At 42.0% G+C, this 22,916-nt stretch overlaps 1 protein-coding gene across 3 annotated transcripts in view; it reads right to left on the minus strand.

Moving 5' to 3' along the window:
* Nucleotides 1–667: 667 nt before the first annotated feature.
* LOC124594940 (androgen-induced gene 1 protein-like) overlaps nucleotides 668–22,916 on the minus strand; it is a 223,507-nt gene continuing 201,258 nt past the window's right edge. For all 3 annotated transcript variants that reach the window (XM_047133442.1, XM_047133443.1, XM_047133444.1), the window contains exons 2-5: nucleotides 10,173–10,310; nucleotides 7,316–7,533; nucleotides 7,022–7,173; nucleotides 668–1,363 (exon numbers count right to left, since the gene is read on the minus strand). In XM_047133442.1, coding sequence (XP_046989398.1) covers nucleotides 1,314–1,363; nucleotides 7,022–7,173; nucleotides 7,316–7,533; nucleotides 10,173–10,310 — 558 coding nt within the window. In that variant the 3' untranslated portion in view covers nucleotides 668–1,313. The remainder of the gene's footprint in view (nucleotides 1,364–7,021; nucleotides 7,174–7,315; nucleotides 7,534–10,172; nucleotides 10,311–22,916) is intronic.

Raw genomic sequence — 22,916 nt, forward strand, 5'->3', positions numbered from 1 at the left:
TTTACTACTTTCGTCCTGCAAATGTTCTTTGACCAAGTTATTTTTTCAAATTTCACATGTTTGGGCTTTCACACTCCAGTACTTCTTAATCTTACCCTCTTAACACAATGCCTTATATGATGATTAGGCAGGTCAACTACCAAAGATTACACTTCAGTAAATTTGTGTTGTGCAACCATTTCAGTGGGAGAAAGTGTTGGTAGTTACGTTCCTCACTCTGTAATCACAAGTGCAGTTTAAATAATACTGAAGACATTCTGAAAGTGTAAATAGTTTCTATATGCAGTATCTAGAAGTTCTATTTCATATCTTTTTAAAAATTTTCTCTTTACTTTTACAAACATTGATACAGGTATGCACTTCCATCAGTATAAGCCTAGTCTTTAATGCGAATAATTGCATTGGAACTGTCAGAAGAACAACAATTTCATTATATAGAAAAAGTAATTTCCTTTGCCTGATAACCAAAGCCATATGCCAACTGTATTTTCTTCATCTCACAGCATGGCTGTTATAAAGTAAAGGGAAGTTTATAAGTGTAGTTTAGTAATATGTGAGAGATATAAATGTTGTACATGTGTGTAAGACAGATTTTTGATGTGAAATTTAATGCTCACACTGTATAAAACTTTTCTTTTACATTAACAGAAGTAATAAAAAATAATCACAAGCTTTAGTAAGACTTTTATTTTTAATAACTGAGTTTTTCACAGGCCAAATACTGTTTTGTACAATAGTAAGTATTGTAGCATTAGACGTTTTGGAACAAATACTTTTTGCAACTGTTTTTATGTAAATTAGAAGTGGTAGCAGTAACCATCTGACAATTGCTTTAAAACATTTCATTATCAATTAATTATAAGATGCTATCAGGCTAAGTAAAAAGCACATATTTGCTCGTATTTCAAAAAATTATTATTATTTTACATATGTCTATAAACATGCTACTGTTGTTGATATGATTGTCACATTTTGGCTCTCTTTAAATTGTTTTGCTCGAAAGATCCAGTATGTTAAAATTGATCAAATTTCTACAACTGAAACAACTGCAAGTCAAGTCAGACTTTGTCCCAGTGCTTTCCTTTCCTTCGTGTTTACAGTTTACGTGCCAACAGGCTTTTTTCAGTTTGCTCTAATTCTATTGTCAGTAACAATTTATGTATAATAGTACACCCTTAAATATTAAGGATGAAAAATAACAATACATTTTATTTCTCAGTATGTTCAACAGTACAAAATTAAGTATTTTGATGATGATATTTTGAACATTGACGAGATGATGAAATGGAGACAATGTGGTTAAGCTGCCAAGGTTATTTTTTCTTCATTTTTCTTGTCTTCTGACCTTCTGCAACCTCACTTTCTGAAAAACAGATTGAAAACTAATGACTTACAGGCATTTTTTAGAAGTTCTATCAACAGTGAGAATTTTATTTGCATAATTTCACAAAAAACCCATTTGATAAAAATTTAATAAAGAGACTGAAAACAATACAGACATGGTATATTAATGTCAGAAAGACATACATTGAAGATTGACAATGACAGATTTGATGTTTATCACGAAGATAATTATGCATGCACAGATAGTTATTCTGTCTTAAAACCTCAAAAATGATTTTTTTTATCTTACAGTTCATCCTGAGCTTACACAAATAGTATCAATACCAGTTTTGAGCTCATGGTACGTCATTACTAGATTGACTTAAGGCTGAAATAAATAATTTAATGAAATTCGGAACTGTCTGTCCACCTTTTAAAAAATATAAAGTATAGCATGAAAGTGATGGGCACTGTCCTATCCAAAGGCCTCACCTTCAGCCCCACTCCCAGATTCAACCAAACAGCCCTCGTCAAAGATTTACTGTCCTACACTCGTACTCTCTGCTGGAAGTATCACTTTGCCACGAAGAAAAATGATCCTAATCCTACTCCTAATGATCCGACTCCTCAAGACACCATCCAAATTGAACCCTGCCTGGAACAGTTCCGTCCTCCATCACAGCGGGACCCACCTCCTCTTCCTCAAAATCACCCTCTCCAAACCGTCCAGGAATTTCTGACTTCCAGCCTTGCATCTCAATCCTTCTTAAAAAACCTTAATCCTACACCCAACATCACCACTGCTGAAGCCCAGGCTATCCGTGATCTGAAGGCTGACCGATCCATCGTCATTCTTCCGGCGGACAAGGGTTCCACGACCGTGGTACTTGATCATCGGGAGTATGTGGCTGAGGGACTGCGTCAGCTTTCAGACAACACCACATACAAAGTTTGCCAAGGTAACCCCATTCCCGATGTCCAGGCGGAGCTTCAAGGAATCCTCAGAACCTTAGGCCCCCTGCAAAACCTTTCACCTGACTCCATCAACCTCCTGACCCCACCGACACCCCGCACCCCTACCTTCTACCTTCTTCCTAAAATCCACAAACCCAATCATCCCGGCCGCCCCATTGTAGCTGGTTACCAAGCCCCCACAGAACGTATCTCTGCCTACGTAGATCAACACCTTCAACCCATTACATGCAGTCTCCCATCCTTCATCAAAGACACCAACCACTTCCTTGAACGCCTGGAATCCTTACCCAATCTGTTACCCCCGGAAACCATCCTTGTAACCATTGATGCCACGTCCTTATACACGAATATTCCGCACGTCCAGGGCCTCGCTGCGATGGAGCATTTCCTTTCACGCCGATCACCTGCCACACTACCTAAAACCTCTTTCCTCATTACCTTAGCCAGCTTCATCCTGACCCACAACTTCTTCACTTTTGAAGGCCAGACATACCAACAATTAAAGGGAACAGCCATGGGTACCAGGATGGCCCCCTCGTACGCCAACCTATTCATGGGTCACTTAGAGGAAGCCTTCTTGGTTACCCAAGTCTGCCAACCCAAAGTTTGGTACAGATTTATTGATGACATGTTCATGATCTGGACTCACAGTGAAGAAGAACTCCAGAATTTCCTCTCCAACCTCAACTCCTTTGGTTCCATCAGATTCACCTGGTCCTACTCCAAATCCCATGCCACTTTCCTTGACGTTGACCTCCACCTGTCCAATGGCCAACTTCACACGTCCGTCCACATCAAACCCACCAACAAGCAACAGTACCTCCATTATGACAGCTGCCACCCATTCCACATCAAACGGTCCCTTCCCTACAGCCTAGGTCTTCGTGGCAAACGAATCTGCTCCAGTCCGGAATCCCTGAATCATTACACCAACAACCTGAAAACAGCTTTCGCATCCCGCAACTACCCTCCCGACCTGGTACAGAAGCAAATAACCAGAGCCACTTCCTCGTCCCCTCAAACCCAGAATCCCCCACAGAAGAACCACAAAAGTGCCCCACTTGTGACAGGATACTTTCCGGGACTGGACCAGACTCTGAATGTGGCTCTCCAGCAGGGATACGACTTCCTCAAATCCTGCTCTGAAATGAGATCCATCCTTCATGAAAACCTCCCCACTCCGCCAAGAGTGTCTTTCCACTGTCCACCTAACCTTCGTAACCTGTTAGTTCATCCCTATGAAATCCCCAAACCACCCTCCCTACCCTCTGGCTCCTATCCTTGTAACCGCCCCCGATGCAAAACCTGTCCCATGCACCCTCCCACCACCACCTACTCCAGTCCTGTAACCCGGAAGGTGTACACAATCAAAGGCAGAGCCACGTGTGAAAGCACCCACGTGATTTACCAACTGACCTGCCTACACTGTGATGCATTCTATGTGGGAATGACCAGCAACAAACTGTCCATTCACATGAATGGACACAGACAGACAGTGTTTGTTGGTAATGAGGATCACCCTGTGGCTAAACATGCCTTGGTGCACAGCCAGCACATCTTGACACAGTGTTACACCGTCCAGGTTATCTGGATACTTCCCACCAACACCAACCTATCCAAACTCCGGAGATGGGAACTTGCCCTTCAGTATATCCTCTCTTCTCGTCATCCGCCATGCCTCAATCTCCGCTAATTTCAAGTTGCCGCCACTCATACCTCACCTGTCTTTCAACAACTTCTTTGACTCTACACTTCTGCCTCGACTGACATCTCTGCCCAAACTCTTTGTCTTTAAATATGTCTGCTTGTGTCTGTATGTGTGGATGGATATGTGCGTGTGTGCGAGTGTATACCTGTCCTTTTTTCCCCCTAAGGTAAGTCTTTCCGCTCCCGGGATTGGAATGACTCCTTACCCTCTCCCTTAAAACCCACTTCCTTTCGTCTTTCCCTCTCCTTCCCTCTTTCCTGATGAGGCAACAGTTTGTTGCGAAAGCTTGAATTTTGTGTGTATGTTTGTGTTTGTTTGTGTGTCTATCGACCTGCCAGCGCTTTCGTTCGGTAAGTCACCTCATCTTTGTTTTTATATATAATTTTTCCCACGTGGAATGTTTCCTTCCATTATATTGATATTTTGAAATAAGATACACATGCTTGATACTCAGGCTAAAAATGGGAAACTGACTGTTCCAAAGCTAAATAGTAGTGCATTTTGCAGTTACATTAAATATAAAATTATTCTACCAAGTAGCAAAGGAAGAGTTAGTTAAAACACTGGGTTCCTCTGTTACAATAACTAACACAAAGAGTTATATTCAAAACATCTGTTAGTCTGTCGCAGTGTTATATAAGTCTGGGAATAGGACAGCTGTGCCTTGATTCGAGCCTAGTTCTCGAGTGCTTCAGCATATTACAATTACCTTCATCATTAAGGAAGAAGTGAATGTGATGGATGTGAGCCCCAAGAATACTGAATGCCGTTTGACTTTACACAGCGTGCAAGATTATTACACTTAATTAAAAAAAAAAAAAAAAAAAAAAAAAACTGTTTCTATCCATTCTCGCAACCATAAACAGATATAACATTCATACAGCACATTTTATTTATAGCCAGTTGCTAACACCAAAAGTCTATGCAAGTGCAGCTAATTACTGTACATCTTAGAGAGCTACACATCCCAGCTGTTTGTGAAAATATTTTTGTAAATAAAAAGTCTTCAACACTTTCTATGAGAAGTTCATTTTAAAATGTTTGTCCCTTACGCAATCATGTTCTTTCCTCATTTCTCAGATGTACTTTGCATGCAATAACTAAGGGAATAATATGCAATATAGATTACTGTTGTATACGGGGGATCCCTCATAAAACCATTATGTCCCACACCCAAGATTCAAGTAACGATGAACTAACTAAAAAAGAATAGATATTAGTGAAGTTAAAAAACATGTAGTTACCTGTTTATAAGAGATGTTTGAAGTGGTGACCAAGGGCATTTCAAGACAGTGGTGCCACTTCACTGTCAATTAGACTAGAGATGATAAACTGGTACATAAGGTGTACCAGTTTTATGTGGGACACCCAACAGTAATACTCCTACCCAGAAGACAATCATCTAATGACGGCCTGTTACACAATCAACCACCTTTCTTATTCACCAGTAAAAAAATGTAAATGTCATGTGACTAGGGCCTCCCGTCGGGTAGACAGTTTGCCGGGTGAAAGTCTTTCGATTTGACGTCACTTTGGCGACTTGCGTGTCGATGGGGATGAAATGATGATGATTAGGACAACACAACACCCAGTTCCTGAGCGGAGAAAATCTCCAACCCAGCTGGGAATCGAACCCGGGCCCTTAGAATTGACATTCTGTTGTACCGACCACTCAGCTACTGGGGTCAGACTATTCACCAGTACACCTTTCGATGTCTTAGCAGACCTTTCAAGGGACTATAATTATTAAAAATCAATGAGCAAAAAAATGATTCCTTCATTCTATCATTCAAACAGATTATCCTCTACCCCCAACTCTACATCATTTTCACCAAAACTGGAGCATTATTAAATAAAGACAAGATATTGCAAACTTAGTACATAAAGAGGAAATGATTCTCTCCCCTTGCTTGTTGACAAAAATCATTTGGATTTATTCACAACCAGTTCCACATTTCAAAAAGCCAGTCTAACCATGTCCATGAATAATATGAAGCATAGGGTGTTTCAGAATAAATGTACAATTTATAAAGCTTTTCAGCATTTATCACATTCAATCTGAAATTGTAAATAATACATCAAATGAAAGACCAACTCAAAAAGTTTTGTTTTTACGCCTGTGTGCAAAGGGGAGAGTGTTGAATGACCAAGAGTGATGGACGAATGTGTTGAATTAGTGATAGTCTCATGTGTAACCCCAAGAAATTTGTTCAGAAGGCTAGCCATGAATTAGCCATTCCAGTGATGTCTATGTGGTGACTTAAGGAGACACTTAAAATTATGTCTTTATTGTTTGCAGTTGTTACAAACACTAATGCCTACAGACTACAATTTACGTGGTCGTCATTGCAAACAAAATGTTTCTGCATGATAATTTTTTTGGATCGTGACATCTTCCATGATAAAGCAGTATTTCATCTAAGTGAAAATGTGAGCAAACACTGTGCACAACTGAGGGTCGGCTAAAGCCCAGAGATGGTACAGTTCCCATGATACTCCCCTGAATTGAATGTTTTTTGTGCCATATCCTGGCAGAAAGTTTATGGGTCTTTCTTTTTTGGTGAAGCAACTGTATGTTTATGTTTAGAACTATGGCTCTTTCCTCAATTTTAAGAAGCTGAAACACAGAACTTTATGTGGCAGCATGATGGTGCACCACCTCACCAGCGTACCTCAGTACATAATTGGTTGAACAGAGCTGTACTCAACTGCTGAATTGGTCTCAAAGGGGGTAGATTACAGCTTGTTTTTCAAGACTTGCACAATCTGAAGCCTTTTGATTTTTACCTTTGGTGGTTCATAAAGAATCTTGTATGTGCCTCTGCTACCTACCATCTGATCTATCTGGCTCTTGTAAGAAAAATCAAATTGCAGTTTCATTTGATGTTTTATTTATAAATCTATGTTGACTGTAATAAATGCTACAAATATGTTCATTCTGAAGTACCCTGTATTTTGGATGGCTAACCTGACAGATTCAAATCTTGATTTTAAAGAAAATGTTTTGTTACTTACCCCATACTTTATTGTTGAGTACCTCTCCCAGGAAATAGAGCCCAAAAAATAAGAGCATCAGTATGAGGAAAAATACTATTCTCTGGGCAACACTTAGGACACTTAGTACTGGATAGACCCATTCACCTGAGAGGTAGTAAATTATGTGCACCCTGAAAATATACAAATTCAGTATTTGCAGTAAGAACACTGTAAAAAGTGCATTATTTCCAAACATATGCAGTTTTAATGTACTGTAAGTGTGAACTTATTAAAGATAAATAAAAGCTACATGATACTGTAATCCTTACTTACCATATAAGATAAACAATTGTGAAAACTGCAAGACCAAGCAAACATTTTGATCTTGATGGATACTTGTGATATGTAGCAACTGTCTCCAACAGTGAGAATACTAATATGTTGGAATGCATTACATGATTGAGCCACCATGGAAAAAATGTATCTGCTGCTTTTGGAAAAACTAGTTCTCTGTCAATTGCATATAGGCTCCAGAAAGTCAAGCATACAAACTAGAAGAGAAATCACAAGGTAAGTAGCATTCAAAAACTAATCTTGCATATATGATCTATCATTAACAATAACCAAGCTTCTCATATACAGCTATCATACTTACTTAAAAATACACAAAAATTGACTATTTAAATTGGTGTTAAGTTCAGTAATAACACACATATATTTATAAGAAATTGTAGCAAATAGTTCTGACCTGGTAGATCAACACACAATTCATGTACAGTGCTATAACTTGTACAAAAATTCAAATTATTCATAATAAAATAAAGTGTATACTATAATAAAGTATATACTTGTGCATAATTCAACATAAGACATTTATAATTATTTGTCCCTACACCAACTGTAAGAGTGGTAGTATTACTTGTAGTGGTGGTAGTAGTAGAATCATATGTGCAAAACGCCTGTAGACTGAGATACTACTAGATTCTAAGCTACTAAGCAATGGGCAGAGGACAAAGAAAAGGCGATTTTGTTCTTGCTTTCATGATCTATTATTAAGACCTTTTTGTCTTATTTGTTTTTCATGTCAGTTTACCATTTGCTTGAGTTCTTTCTTCCTTTTACCACCTTTGTTCCATTGCAGCCTTGGTACTAAAGTCTATATTACATGTGACTCACCAAGCTATCCTCCTACCCTGATTCAAGTTTTCTGGCATTCCCTTAAGTATCTTAAGTCAAATGCTTGGATGGTCACTCCAGAGGCTGCAGCCAATTCCCACATCATCCTTGTTTGACCATTTAAAAAAATCTTCTGACTGGTTTGATGCAGCCCACCAAACATTCCTCTCTAGTGCCAACCTCTTCATCTCAGAGTAGCATTTGCAGCTTATGCCCCCAATTATTTGCTGGATGTATTCCAATCTCTGTCTTCCTCTACAGTTTTTACCCTCTACAGTACAGCTCCCTCTAGTACCATGGAAGTTATTCTGTAATGTCTTAACAGATGTCCTACCATGCTGTCCCCCTTTCTTGTCAGTGCTTTCCACATATTCCTTTCCTCATCAATTTTGCAGAGAACCTCCTCATTCCTTACCTTATCAGTCCACTTAATTTTCAACATTCTTCTGTGGTACCACATCCTGAATGCTTCAATTCTCTTTTGTTCCAGTCTTCCTACCATGCAATGCTGTGCTCCAAATGTACATCCTCAGAAATTTCTTCCTCAATTTAAGCCTCAGAACTACAATATTTCTGAACTGGGGTAAAAACTTTATAGTGGACCATAGTAGTGTAACAATCTGGCAAAAATATTCTGTCAAAATTTAATTTTCTTGGTTACACAGAGACAATATCATGTCATCTTTCTTACCTATTGTTCCTGTTAGTCATTTATTTCCACTCTGGTAGTCTGAATCTACGGATTTGTTAATAATTATAAAAATGCTAATCATTCACAAACCTAATCAAAGACAATAACAAATAGCAATTGGCATTCACCCATTTGGGTTTATTCAGCTCATCTCTTTTGTCTGTGGGAAAGTTTTTTTTATTTCTACATGCGACAGGGATTCCCCTAGCAGAGACATCACGTAGGCTATGAGCACATTCAAAAATCAACCTATTATTCATTCAGAAATCTCTTAGAATGTATTAAAAAATGCTTAAAAACCAACAGGGATGCGTTTCAAAATCATATGAATACATGCATTGTATGCTAGGCACTCTGTGGAAAAAGGTTTTTTTCTTCAAGAATATGAATTTGGCACCCCTGAAATTGCTGCCTGGGGCAGATATCCTGGTTTGCCCCACCCCACCCTCCTGCCTTCCCTCTCCCCCGTTCCCAGATCTGGGCCTGACTAATAGACTTCTTTTGGCCAGAAATGCTTTTTTTTTCCAGTGCTAGTCTGTTTCTTATGTCCTTCTTGCTCTACCTGTCATGTGCTATTTTGCTGCACAGGTAGCAAAATTCCTTAAGTTCATATGCTTCATAACCACCAATTGTAATGTTAAATTCCTTGCAGTACTCATTTCTGCTATTTCTCACAGCTTTTATCTTTCTTTGATTTACTCTCAATACGTATTCTATACCCATTAGAATGTTCATTCCATTCAGCACATCATGTAGTAGTACCTCACTTTCATTGAGGATAAAATGTCATCAGGGAATCTTTTCATTGATATCTTTTCACCTTTTATTTTAACACCATCTTGTACCTTCCTTTTACTTCCATAATTGATTCTAAGAAGTAGGGACAAAAGACTGCATCTTTGTCTTAAGCACTGTAGGTAGATTACTTCTTATCAAGATCACAAAAAAGGGTATGAAGCTCTAAATTTCCTTGTAGACTGCACTCTTCACCATCATGCCAGATCCCACAGTACCATTCCATTATTAACATCCGTTTCATTCTGTCTGATATCACTTTATCAAGAATGTTTGTTTACATTCCAGTTTACTTTCTAAAGAAGTATCTTTTCCTCTGTATCTTCTCATTTTCTTTGAACAAAGTTACCATTGGTTTAAAAAGCTTGAAATCCTTTTCTGTATGTCACCGTCAGTCTAATGGCAAGCTGAAATTATACATGCTAAATTTTCCTTAATAAAAAAACTCAACTCCATAGCCTCCACAATGTCTTAAATGCAACAAATGTTATCGGTAATATACTAGAGATTATGCAATGATTTACTTACAGTTGAGAGTGGGAAAGCCAAAGACGCCTGAATAAAATCTCTCAGACTCCGAATGAATGGCGTCTTCTTAGGATGAGAGTCATTTGTTCCAATGAGATCATTGATGACACATATCGTGAAGTACACAGTTTGTAACACCTGAAAAGAAGAAGTAGTTAATTATTTGAATCTGAAGATGTGCTCAGGGAGGTAATTTTTTATTGGTGAAATAGTTCTGTCATTAAAGTGAGGAAAACATCTAAAATAGCTGCTTTTAATTCAAATTTAAATTCAAGGAAAATTATAACCACTAAATGTAATTGGCTATTTTACTTCGTGGGACTGTAGCATGTCAAACAGAATGTTACCATGACAGAGCTATTCAGGAAAGTAGCTGTGTCTACTGTACAGTCTAATTGTTTTCTTACTCAGTTGTGCAGTAGAATCCAGTTTTGTAGGCTTTTGCTACAAACTGCTACATAGAAAGATACTGTGATAAGCTTTACCTGTCACCATTAATATACTCTTATTGACAAAATTAGACTGCTACCTTGACTTGTCTCTTAAATGATTAGTTATGATCCCTAAGTATATTTAGCATTGTCAAATGCTGAAGTTCCCTATTACATGTTCAATGGTTCAATAACTTTAACCAGGTACTTATCATATTCTAACAGATGATAGCTTGTACATCTCGTCTGCCTTTAATACCCTTCAACTTGTAGTGTGTGGTGCACAGCATGTGTTAACTGTGCATAATATAGCCTTGTGCATGTTCAGGGCTTTTAATATCGTTTAAAATTGTGTTACCAGTTAATGATTTAGCCAGATCTTAAGTCATTGCCGAAGGTGGGTGTAAGGGAGACAATCCAGATTTTTACTGACTTTTTAATAGTGGATTTTAAAATATACAATTTCGGTGACACAGTGCTAGCTCTCTCTCTCTCTCTCTCTCTCTCTCTCTCTCTCTCTCTAATAAAAAGAGGAAAGTGAGGAAGGAAACTGTCTGCGACACAAGAGTTCAGTCATCATGGCTTTGACAGAAATAGCGCAATAATTTCGATAACTTATTACTTGGAGAAACTTAATTTAGCTCAAGACTTTTTATATTGTACACTCATGTGCATAAGTAAAATGGAAGGAAGTAACTGACGCACGATATGTCATTGCCAAGTAACATAGCTTTATAAAATTTTGACTGAAAATAGAAAGAACTGCTGCAATAGAGCACAGAAAGTAACTTCAAGAAAAAAGAAATACGCAATGAGATGAACAAAAATGACACTTTTATTCAAACAACAATTTCGCTGAAGTCATCACGGTTCATGATGGTCCCCTGGCCATTACAAGTGGTGGGACAAGTTTCTTAACAGGGTGTGAGAACACAGATGGCACAGAGTTTTCTGCAATGTCCTCCTATGATAGCTGAAAGGGTGCTAAGGAGTTCTTATAGTAGAACATTCAATTGCTCCAGCAATGGAGTTGACATCTGTTGGAGGCATGTGGAGGTGCATGTCGATACATGTGGAGGTGCCGCAATATGTCTGCCCACCGCATCCCACACTTGTTCAGTGCGATTTAAATCGTTTGAACGGGCTGATCAGTCCATTCGCCGAATATCCTCTGTTTGCAAGAGCTCCTTCACTTGCGCCTTTTGATGCATTTGTGCATTGTCATCCGCAAAAGCGAAGTTAGGGCTGAATGCACCCCAGAAGAGACACACGTGGGGAAGAATAACAGTGTCACAACAACACTGACTGATAAGTGTACCTTTTTCAAATATTTGGGGGTCCCACCTCTCTCCATGAGTGTGCGTCCAGCATTGTCCTACAACATCATTTTGGTGATCTGTGTGTGTTGGTGTGGGGAGGCATAATGCTGCATGAGCGTACCGATCAAGTCTGAAAATGGTACGCTCACCAGTCAACGTTATTGTGACTGTACTCGTTCCTCATGTGCATTCGGCCTTAACTTCATGCAGAAATGTAACACATGTCCTCCACCCCCAGCCATTTGCTTTGGTCGCTAGGCAAGCGGAGCGTGGCCTGTATGGAACACAAGTGGTAGTCTTAAGACTTTTTTCCTACATATCTCGGAACATATGAGTTTGCGGACCCCTTTCATGATAATGAAAGTGCTCAATTTTCACTTATCTGCCGATGCGGTCAATTTTGAGTTGACTGTGCCCCATGAATCTTAGGGGTGGTTCTCTCAAAAACTGTGTGTGGCGACAGTTACGTGGTAAAAAAAAAATCGCAAAAGTAATCGGTGAAATATGAGCTAAATGTGTCCAAGGTCTTCCCTTGATAGAAGTTTAGCTTTTTTGGGCAACTGCGGCAGATCTCTCATAAATCTGCTGGTCTAGGAGTCGGTCATTCACAGCGTTATACTCTCCAACAGTCACCGGTTTATCCTACAACACAAAACTATGAATATGTTACAGAGAAGTAAAAAAAATATAAAAATGATCACCTATACTGTCCTGTCGGTACTGCACAAACACTACTTCATATCTGGCTCTGTGTGTGTCATGCCTTACTCGGGATAAAATACCAGCTCGCAGATAAAATGTGTACTATCTCTCACAAAGAAAGTTACTTTGTTAGATTCTCATTTCTAACCTTTAAGCCACAGCAAAGAGGGAAAGCTGAAAGGTGGAAGGAGTATCTAGAGGCTCTATACAACGGAGATGAATTTGAAGGCAATATTATAGAAAGGAAAGTGGATGTAGATGAAGATGAGACGGGAGATAGGACATTTCAAGATGAACATAACAGAGCTCTGGAAGATCTAAGTCGAAACAAGGACCCAGGAGCAGACGGCATTCTTTCAGAACCATTGATAGACTTGGGAGACCCAGCCATGACAAAACTCTTCCATCTGCTGTGCAAGATCTACGAGACAGGCGAAACACCCACCCACCCACACACACACACAAAGATTCCAATTCCACAGAAACAAGTTGCTGACAGGTGTAAAAAATTGCCTATCACTTAAGTAAGTTATGGTTGCAAAATACTAACGGGAATTGTTTGCAGAAGGATGGAAAAACTGGTGGAAGCCGACCTCTGGGAAGATCAGTCTGGATTCCAGAGAAATGTAGGAACACTGATGCAATACTGACCCTATAACTTACCTTAGAAGACAGATTAAGGAAAGAAAAAATTACGTTTTTAGCATTTATAAACTTAGAGAAAGCTTTTGACAATGTTGATTGGAATACTCTCTTTGAAGTTCTAAAGGTACAGGGAGCGAAGGGCTATTTACAGCTTGTCCAGAAACCAGACGGGAATCATAAGAGTCGAAGGACGTGAAAGGGAAACAGTGATTGAGAAGGGAGTGAGACAGGGTTGTAGCCTATCCTCGATATTATTCAATCTGCACATTTAACAGTAAGTAAAGGAAACCAAAGAAAAATTTGGAGAAGGAATTAAAGTTCAGGTAGAAGAAAAAAAAACTGTGAGGTTTGTCGATGACATTGTAATTCTATCAGAGACAGGAAGGACTTGGAAGAGCAGCTGAACGGAATGGACAGGGTCTTTAGAGGAGGATGTAAGATGAAAGTCAACAAAAGCAAAACAAGGATAATGGAATTAGTCGAATTAAATCAGGTGATGCTAAGGGAATCAGATTAGGAAACGAGACAGTTAAAGCAGTAGATGAGTTTTGCTCTTTGGGCACAAAAAAAAATTATGATGGCCCACGTATACAGGATATGAAATGTAGACTGGCAGCGACAAGAAAAGCATTTCTGAAGAAGATAAATTTGTTAACATTGAATATACATTTAACGGTTAGGAAGTCTTTTCTGAAAGTATTTGTAAGGAATGTTATCATGAATGTAAGTGAAACATGTACGATAAACAGTTTAAACAAAAAGAGAATAGAAGCTTTCGAATGTTGAAGATTAGGTGGGACGATCTCGTAACTCTTAAGGAGGTACTGAGTATAACTGGGGAGACTAAAAATTTGTGGCACAACTGGACAAAAAGAAGGGCTCAGTTGATAGGACACATTCTGAGACAGCGAGGGATCGCAGTTTTAGTACTGGAGGGAAGCGTAGGGGTGGGGGGGGGGGGGGAGTGGGGGGGTGTAAAAATCGTAGAGGGAGATCAAGAGATGAATACAGCAAGCAGACCCTGAAGGATGTAGGTTGAAGTAGTTATTCGAAGACGAAGAGGCTCGCACAGGATAGAGTGGCACGGAGAGCAGCATCAAACCAGTATTCTGATTGAAGACCATGACGACAATTACTTGTAGCATCTTTATGTCATTAACTAAGAGTAAATGCGTGTCATTTTGTCCAACCAGGTAGTCCAACATGACAATGTGAACACATTTTTGAAAATGTGAACTCATGAGGATACTATTTTGTGTTGAATTCCTTGCGCACTTGCTACTGTAGAAACGTTGATCTAACGTGGACAACCTGATCAAAAGCATCCGGATCCTTATTGGTGGACAGTGATATGAGATGTGTCAAACCATTGTATTTATCACAGCGTCAACTCCGCTGGGGACATTTTGAAAGAGGCGTCGATGTCTGAAGCCCAGTCTTTCTCAAGAGCCAAAACCAAAGAAGGTGGACGGTGGGGTCTGGAGCAAATCTACGTTGTAACTCATTCCAAAAATATTTTATTGGTTTCAGGTTGGGACTCTGGGCAGGCCAGCATTTTACGGGAATGCGGACGTCCACAAACCACTGCCCGGTTTGTGAACTGAACGCATTGCCATGCTGATAAAAACAATCATGTCCGAACTGTTCATCTACTTCAAGCGGTGCACAATGCTGTAAAATGTGTTGATACCCTTCCGCATTTTGCATTTCCTTAAGTGCAATAAGCGGACTAGGTCTTAAACACGAAAAAGATCCCCATACCATAACGTCACCTCCTCCGTACTTCACTTTTGGCACTACACATGATGGCAGGTGACGTTCTCCAGGGATTCGCAAAACCCAAATTCATCCACCGGATTTCCATAGGGTACAGCGTGATTCATTACTCCAAATCACTCGTTTCCGATCAAGCATGTCGCACTTTACACCACCTCACGCGTAGCTAAACGAAGCTAACTTACTAAGCGTATGAATGAAAGTAGCAATGGGGAACAGCGCGCCTTGCCATAACAGGACAGTGATGATGATGATGATGGGGTCCCATACTCCGAGGAGCATAGGGGAAGATGCGGGAGACCCGCACCGCCTACTAGGCAAGGTCCTAGCGGAGGTGGTTTGCCATTGCCTTCCTCCGACCGTAATGGGCATGAATGATGATGATGATGATGATGATGATGACGACACAACAACACCCAGTCATCTCGAGGCAGGGAAAATCCCTAACCCCGCCAGGAATCGAACCCAGGACACTGTGCGCGGGAAGCGAGAACGCTACAGCAAGATCACGAACTGCGGACACTTCTTCCAAATGAGTACCAACTTAGATGCTGCAGCTCTACAATGGAAACAAAGTACATGGTGATAGTTTAATCCATGAAGGAAATAGCACAGAGTGTATAAGAGCATTACACTCGTTCCAGATTCATAATTCTAGTATAAGGGGAGATCAAAACGTTCCCACTTGTGGGCGCTGTTGTAGCGTATATGCAACGTAACACAACTCCTAAGCGGATTTGTAAGCAGCGACACGTAGGCAAGCGAATAGCAGTGCGGCCGTCGTGTCTTTCCGGCGTGCGTGCGGTAAAGGCAGGAACGTGAACTATGGCGTCGCTATTACCAAATGCGTCCAAGTAGGACCAACGTGCTTTTATTCTTTTCATGACTGCCTAAGGACAAATACTGGTAGAAATCCATCGAAGAATGCGTATAGAGCAGCTTGTCCCTCTAAAACCACCGTTGTGGAATAGTAGGCGACAAGGGGTGCTGCTGATCCGTGATAACGCACGTCCCCATATCACAAATGTCGTATAGCAGAAGTTACGCCAACTCGAATGGTACACATTCTAGCACCCACCATGCAGTCCCGATCTTTCCACGTGCGATTATCGTGCGTTCGATCCCTTAAAAAAGACCTTGAAGAGTTGACGATTCCTGATGGACGCGGATGTGGAACAGTCACTTACGGATTTCTTCACGCAGCTGGACACGGTATCTTCAACCTGCTGCGAAAGTTGGATGATTGCCTCAATACCCACGGCGATTTTCTCTGAATAAGCAAAGCGATTCTAGACTGTACGGACTTCGTAACTTTTAGATCGCCCCTTATGCTTTAGAAGCAAAAGGGTTTTGCTGTGATTATAAATGAAATGATCTCAAGTTTCTACAAAATGTGAGAGAAAATTACGAGGAGGGATGACGTTTGGTTTGTAGAGCGCTCAACTGCGCGGTCTTCAGCGCCCGTACAAATTCCCGATCTGTACAAAGTCCAACCTAGCCACTTTCATGAAAGATGAGAACATCACAAAACCCAGTCCCCGGGCAGAGAGAATCCCCAACCCGGCCGAGTATCGAACCCGGGACTCCGTGATCACAGGTATCAACACTGACCACTTTTTTATGAATCTCATTTTGTTCGTTTCTTTCGTTGCATTTGTTAGGGGCGGACGTCCCATGACATCCGTTCAAGTTGTTGTTGTTGTTTTTTTTTGTTTTTGTTTTTTTTCTTTTTCGGAGGGCAGCTAACCCTCTGGCCGAACACACTGAGCTACCGAGCCGGCGCCACTAGACCACAAGCTATGAAGAGGGAGAAAGAGGCAGACTAAAATTGTGTAGCACCAGCAGTAACGAATAGCTTTGCCTTTAGCGAGCATTCAATGTGTGGGGAGGGAGAGAGAGAGAGAGAGAGAGAGAGAGAGAGAGAGATGACTCAGGTTACGGAATGAGGTTCGCGTACCAGTCCGAAACACTAACGAAATTCCCTGCAAAGTTGTGTTCACTGACTTTAGTGCAGAGGACGTTTTTCGTCCCGTGCAGGCAGTTGGGCTTATCAATGAAGTTAGCGGGATAATACACAGAGTGCTCACACCGTAATTCGCAGGCAGGGGCCGAAGCTGCTCGGGAGTTGGAGCCGTTCGCTGAGCGCCTGCAAGCCGCGAGCTCTCGAGTTTGGCTGGACTGCGCGGTTTTTCGAGAATGTAAATAACTCGGGACCTCTGCACATGTGTGCCGCGACGCTTGACGTCACTCAGCGGTTCGCTGGCGCGAGTCAGTGCGGCAGAAGTGACAGCGTCGTGCAAACGGGTATTCGCGGAAAGAAAAACAAACGCGTGGGGGCTCTCTTGGGCGTAGTTCCGCGCTCTTTCGCCCGGCGGTTCCCGGCAATATTGTTGCTGCACGGGGAGAAGACCGTATTGGTCGCCGGCCGTTGATGTTTAATTATACAAGGTGATTCAAAAGTAGCTTTACCCACTTCGTGGGTGTAAAGTATGGACCAAAATAAACGTCAAACTGCTTTATTTCAGAGATATGATACGAAATGTCATTTGTGATTTGCATGACATCACGGGCCAGTACAGGCTTTCGCCGTGTCGTGCTCGCCTGCATATCGACCGATGTTGCTTTGTCAACCATGGCCCTGCACGTTTCAGTCGGGAGGCAAGGGAATGTCTCAGAGTTGCTTATACCCGTAAGTGGACAAGTCGTGCACGAATCTCCAGCTCTTAACCCTCCGTGGACTTACACCTTTGGGGCTGTCTCATGGAGCTCGTGTCTAGTGTTGCAACTGAGAGTGTAGTACAACTACTGGAGCGAACTGAAAATGGCTGTGCAGTTGTGAAGAATAAAATGAACGGAGGCTGCAACATTCTTAAGAGTGTTACAATGTCGAGCCTGTCACTGTCTTCGTGTACACGCACATAATTTTGACCATATTCTGAGGTAAATGTACTGTGCATTGTCTTGAATTTCGGGTCCCTCTGTTCAAAAATGATTCAAATGGCTCTGAGCACTATGGGACTTAACTTCTGAGGTCATCAATCCCCTATAACTTAGATCTACTTAAATATCCAACCTAAGGACATCACACATATCCGTGCCCGAGGCAGGATTCGAACCTGCGACTGTAGCGCCTAAAACCGCTCGGCCACCCCGGCCGGCGGTCTCTCTGTGTTGTTGCTTTATGAGAAAAATCAAGCTTGTGTTGCACTTGTGATCCCTACTGTACTGCGTAACTCAATTTAAGAAAAAACTAACGTTTTATGCATATCTTGATGAATACATTACGCGCACGAAGTGTGGACAGTTACTTATGGATCACCAAGAATTAATTCTGCGTTGTCTGTGGTGCACTTGTAATCCCTACTCTACTGCGTATCTCGGAAATAAAGCAATTTCAGACGAAACCTACTTTAGTATTTTACTATCAATGCGCAGATTGCACCCACGAAGATTTTACGGTTACTTCTGTAGCACCCTGTATAAGTTGAGAACAGTAGGTAGCTTCTTTTAATGTACTGAGGATCCAATACTTTTTTTCATCTGTTGAAAAATTATGGGATTAGGGAAAATCCAACAATGGTTCGCTTCATATCTGGAAAATGGAAAGCAGAAGCTGATGCTGTAATCTCAACAAACTTCGATGTGCACAAGTGTGTGACGTTTACAAAACACGACTGTTACACACAGGCAGCTGTATTAATGAACATTGATTGTATGGTTGGTTTAAAAGAGGGGGGAAGGGACCAAACTACGACGTCATCCGTCCCTTGTTCCTAATAAAACAATGCCATAAGTGTGAGAATAAAACGGACGAGACATGTAACACAAAACGGAAAGAAAGGAAAAACCACAAGAACGAAGGGAAGGAACGAACCCTAAAAGGAACAAAAGAGGACAAGAAAACAACAGAGACGCTAGAAACAGAAGAGAGTAAAACAAGAAAGCAGATTACAGTGGCTGGCCGACCACGAGAATAAAAAGGAAAAGCCAGCCACTCTGCAACACATTAAAACTCCCACCCTAAAAGTACTAGGGTGGAGGACACAGAGGGACAAAGGACATGCGCTAAAACCTACATAGAAGTATAAAACCCACTCTCTCGAATGAACATTGAGGTGACAAAAGTCATGAGGTACCTAAAAATATCATGTCGGAACTACTCCTGCGCCGGCCGCGGTGGTCTAGCGGTTCTAGGCGCTCAGTCCGGAACCACGCGACTGCTACGGTCGCAAAATGGTTCAAATGGCTCTGAGCACTATGGGACTTAACTGCTGTGGTCATCAGTCCCCTAGAACTTAGAACTACTTAAACCTAACTAACCTAAGGACATCACACACATCCGTGCCCAAGGCAGGATTCGAACCTGCGACCGTAGCGGTCACGCTGTTCCAGACTGAAGCGCCTTTAACCGCACGGCCACACCGGCCGGCGCTACGGTCGCAGGTTCGAATCCTGCCTCGGGCATGGTTGTGTGTGATGTTCTTAGGTTAGTTAGGTTTAAGTAGTTCTAAGTTCCAGGGAACTGATGACCACAGATGTTAAGTCCCATAGTGCTCAGAGCCATTTGAACCACCAACTCCTCCTGCCACACGTATTGCAGCAATTCGGCGTGCCACGGGCTGAAGTCGTTAGGAGGCCCCTGCAAAAACATTGAGCCATGCTGCCTTTAAAACCGCCCATAATTGCGAAAGTGTTGCTGGCGCAGAACTTTGTGCAGGAACTGACCTCTCGATTACGTCCCTTAATTGTTCGATGGGATTCATGTCAGGCGATGTGGGTGGTCAAATTCGCACAAACTGTCCAGAATGTTCTTCAAACCAATCACGAACAACTGTGGCCCGGTGACATGACGTCTGTTTTGGAACATGAAGTCCACGAATGGCTGCGAATTGTCTGCAGCTAGCCGAGCATTATCAATTCTATTCAGTGATCGGTTCAGCTGGATCAGAGGACCCAGTCCATTCCATGTAAACACCGCCCACACCATTATGGACCCCCCACCAGCTCGCACAGTGCCTTGTTGACCATGTGGGTCCATGGCTTCGTGGGGTCCGCGCCACACTCTAACCTTACCATCAGCTCTTACCAGCTGCAATCGTAACTCATCTGACCAGGCTACTGTTTTCCAGTCGTCTAGGCTCCAACCGCCATGGTCATAAGCCCAGGAGAGGCGCTGCAGGCGATGTCGTGCTGTTAACAAAGGCACTCGCTTCGGTCGTCTGCTGCCATAGACCGTTTATACCAAATTTCGTTGCATTGCCCAACGGATACATTCGCTGTAAGTCCCATACTGATTTCTACTGCTGTTTCCCGTAGTGCTGCTTGCCTCTTATCACTTACAAAGGTCGCTGCTATCTGTCGTTACCTGAAGGCCGTCGGCCACCGCGTTGTCCGTGGTGAGAGCAAATGCCTGAAATATGGTATTCTCGGCGCACTATCGACACTGTGTGTCTTGGAAGTACTGAATCCCCTAACTATTTCCGGAATGTAATATCCCATGCTTCTAGCTCCAACTACCATTCGGCGTTCAGAGTCTGTTAATCCTCGTCGTGCGGCCATAATCACGTAAGTAACTTTTCCACGTGAATCACTTGAGTTCAAATGATAGCTCCGCCAATGCACCGCCTTTTTATACGTTGTTTATACTACGAGGGCAGTTCAATAAGTAATGCAACACATTTTTTTTCTGAAACAGGGGTCGTTTTATTCAGCATTGAAATACACCAGGTTATTCCCCAATCTTTTAGCTACACAACACTATTTTTCAACGTAATCTCCATTCAATGCTACGGCCTTACGCCACCTTGAAATGAGGGCCTGTATGCCTGCACGGTACCATTCCACTGGTCGATGTCGGAGCCAACGTCGTACTGCATCAATAACTTCTTCATCATCCGCGTAGTGCCTCCCACGGATTGCGTCCTTCATTGGGCCAAACATATGGAAATCCGACGGTGCGAGATCGGGGCTGTAGGGTGCATGAGGAAGAACAGTCCACTGAAGTTTTGTGAGCTCCTCTCGGGTGCGAAGACTTGTGTGAGGTCTTGCGTTGTCATGAAGAAGGAGAAGTTCGTTCAGATTTTTGTGCCTATGAACACGCTGAAGTCGTTTCTTCAATTTCTAAAGAGTAGCACAATACACTTCAGAGTTGATCATTTGACCATGGGGAAGGACATCGAACAGAATAACCCCTTCAGCGTCCCAGAAGACTGTAACCATGACTTTACCGGCTGAGGGTATGGCTTTAAACTTTTTCTTGGTAGGGGAGTGGGTGTGGCGCCACTCCATTGATTGCCGTTTTGTTTCAGGTTCGAAGTGATGAACCCATGTTTCATCGCCTGTAACAATCTTTGACAAGAAATTGTCACCCTCAGCCACATGACGAGCAAGCAATTCCGCACAGATGGTTCTCCTTTGCTCTTTATGGTGTTCGGTTAGACAACGAGGGACCCAGCGGGAACAAACCTTTGAATATCCCAACTGGTGAACAATTGTGACAGCACTACCAACAGAGATGTCTAGTTGAGCACTGAGTTGTTTGATGGTGATCCGTCGATCATCTCGAACGAGTGTGTTCGCACGCTCCGCCATTGCAGGAGTCACAGCTGTGCACGGCCGGCCCGCACGCGGGAGATCAGACAGTCTTGCTTGACCTTGTGGCGATGATGACACACGCTTTGCCCAACGACTCACCGTGCTTTTGTCCACTGCCAGATCACCGTAGACATTCTGCAAGCGCCTATGAATATCTGAGATGCCCTGGTTTCCCGCCAAAAGAAACTCGATCACTGCCCGTTGTTTGCAACGCACATCCGTTACAGACGCCATTTTAACAGCTCCGTACAGCGCTGCCACCTGTCGGAAGTCAATGAAACTATACGAGACGAAGCGGGAATGTTTGAAAATATTCCACAAGAAATTTCCGTTTTTTTCAACCAAAATTGGCCGAGGAAAAAAAAGTGTTGGATTACTTATTGAACTGCCCTCGTATACTGCCGACATCTGTACATATCGCTGTCCCTCGACTTGTCACCTCAGTGAGTAAGAGATTCATTGCGTATTGCAATTGGGCAGTCCATAGCTGGATACCTTTCTGGGGCCCGAAGATTGCTAGATTCATGACCGAAATCTATAGTCCTTAATAAAAATACGACTGTGTGTCATACAATGTAATTTTTAATCTTTGTCGAAGCTGTCCAGCGCAGCCTGCACAAAATCTTTCAGCAACATTTAACCTGCAGACATGTGGCCCATGTCAGTCTTGCCGCGTGTAGTTCGTTCTTCAATCAGTTGCTGAGGGTACTTATTAACACTAACAGTGTCGTAAATAGTCTTCACGGGTTTGTCGCCGGATCACGTTGTGCAAATTCCACAATATTTCCAAGGAGCAACTGTCCGACATCTTCTGGTGGTTCAACCTTGCTAGTGGCTACTTGAACCGCCTGAAGATGTCGGAGAAAATATTGTGGAATTTGCACAACGTGATCCGGCTGCAAACTCATGAAGACTATTTGCGACACATCCGCTGGCAAAGCTTGAAGAGTCACACTAGCAGTGTCGCTGATTTTCACAGGCTTCACGAATTCGTAACACTGAACCTGCGTGTTTTACTGGTTTGCTCTTATTGTCTCCGGTTATTAGTGAGAAAGACACAGCACACATTTTCGGTGATTGTTCTAGGTTTCTTTTGAACGTAACATTATGGAACGGTGTTTAGTCAACTCTAGATTTGTAACGCCAATTGTACCACTCACTGGATTATAAGTGGTTCAGAAATCGCTTGGTACGAAAAAAACTGAGCTGACAACCTGACTTTTTGTTAACTGTATTCAGCACACAAAAACGGTTGTTCATGAATCATTGCAGTCTTC

This window comes from Schistocerca americana, chromosome 2 (assembly GCF_021461395.2).
Source record: "Schistocerca americana isolate TAMUIC-IGC-003095 chromosome 2, iqSchAmer2.1, whole genome shotgun sequence".
Taxonomy (NCBI): domain Eukaryota; kingdom Metazoa; phylum Arthropoda; class Insecta; order Orthoptera; family Acrididae; genus Schistocerca; species Schistocerca americana.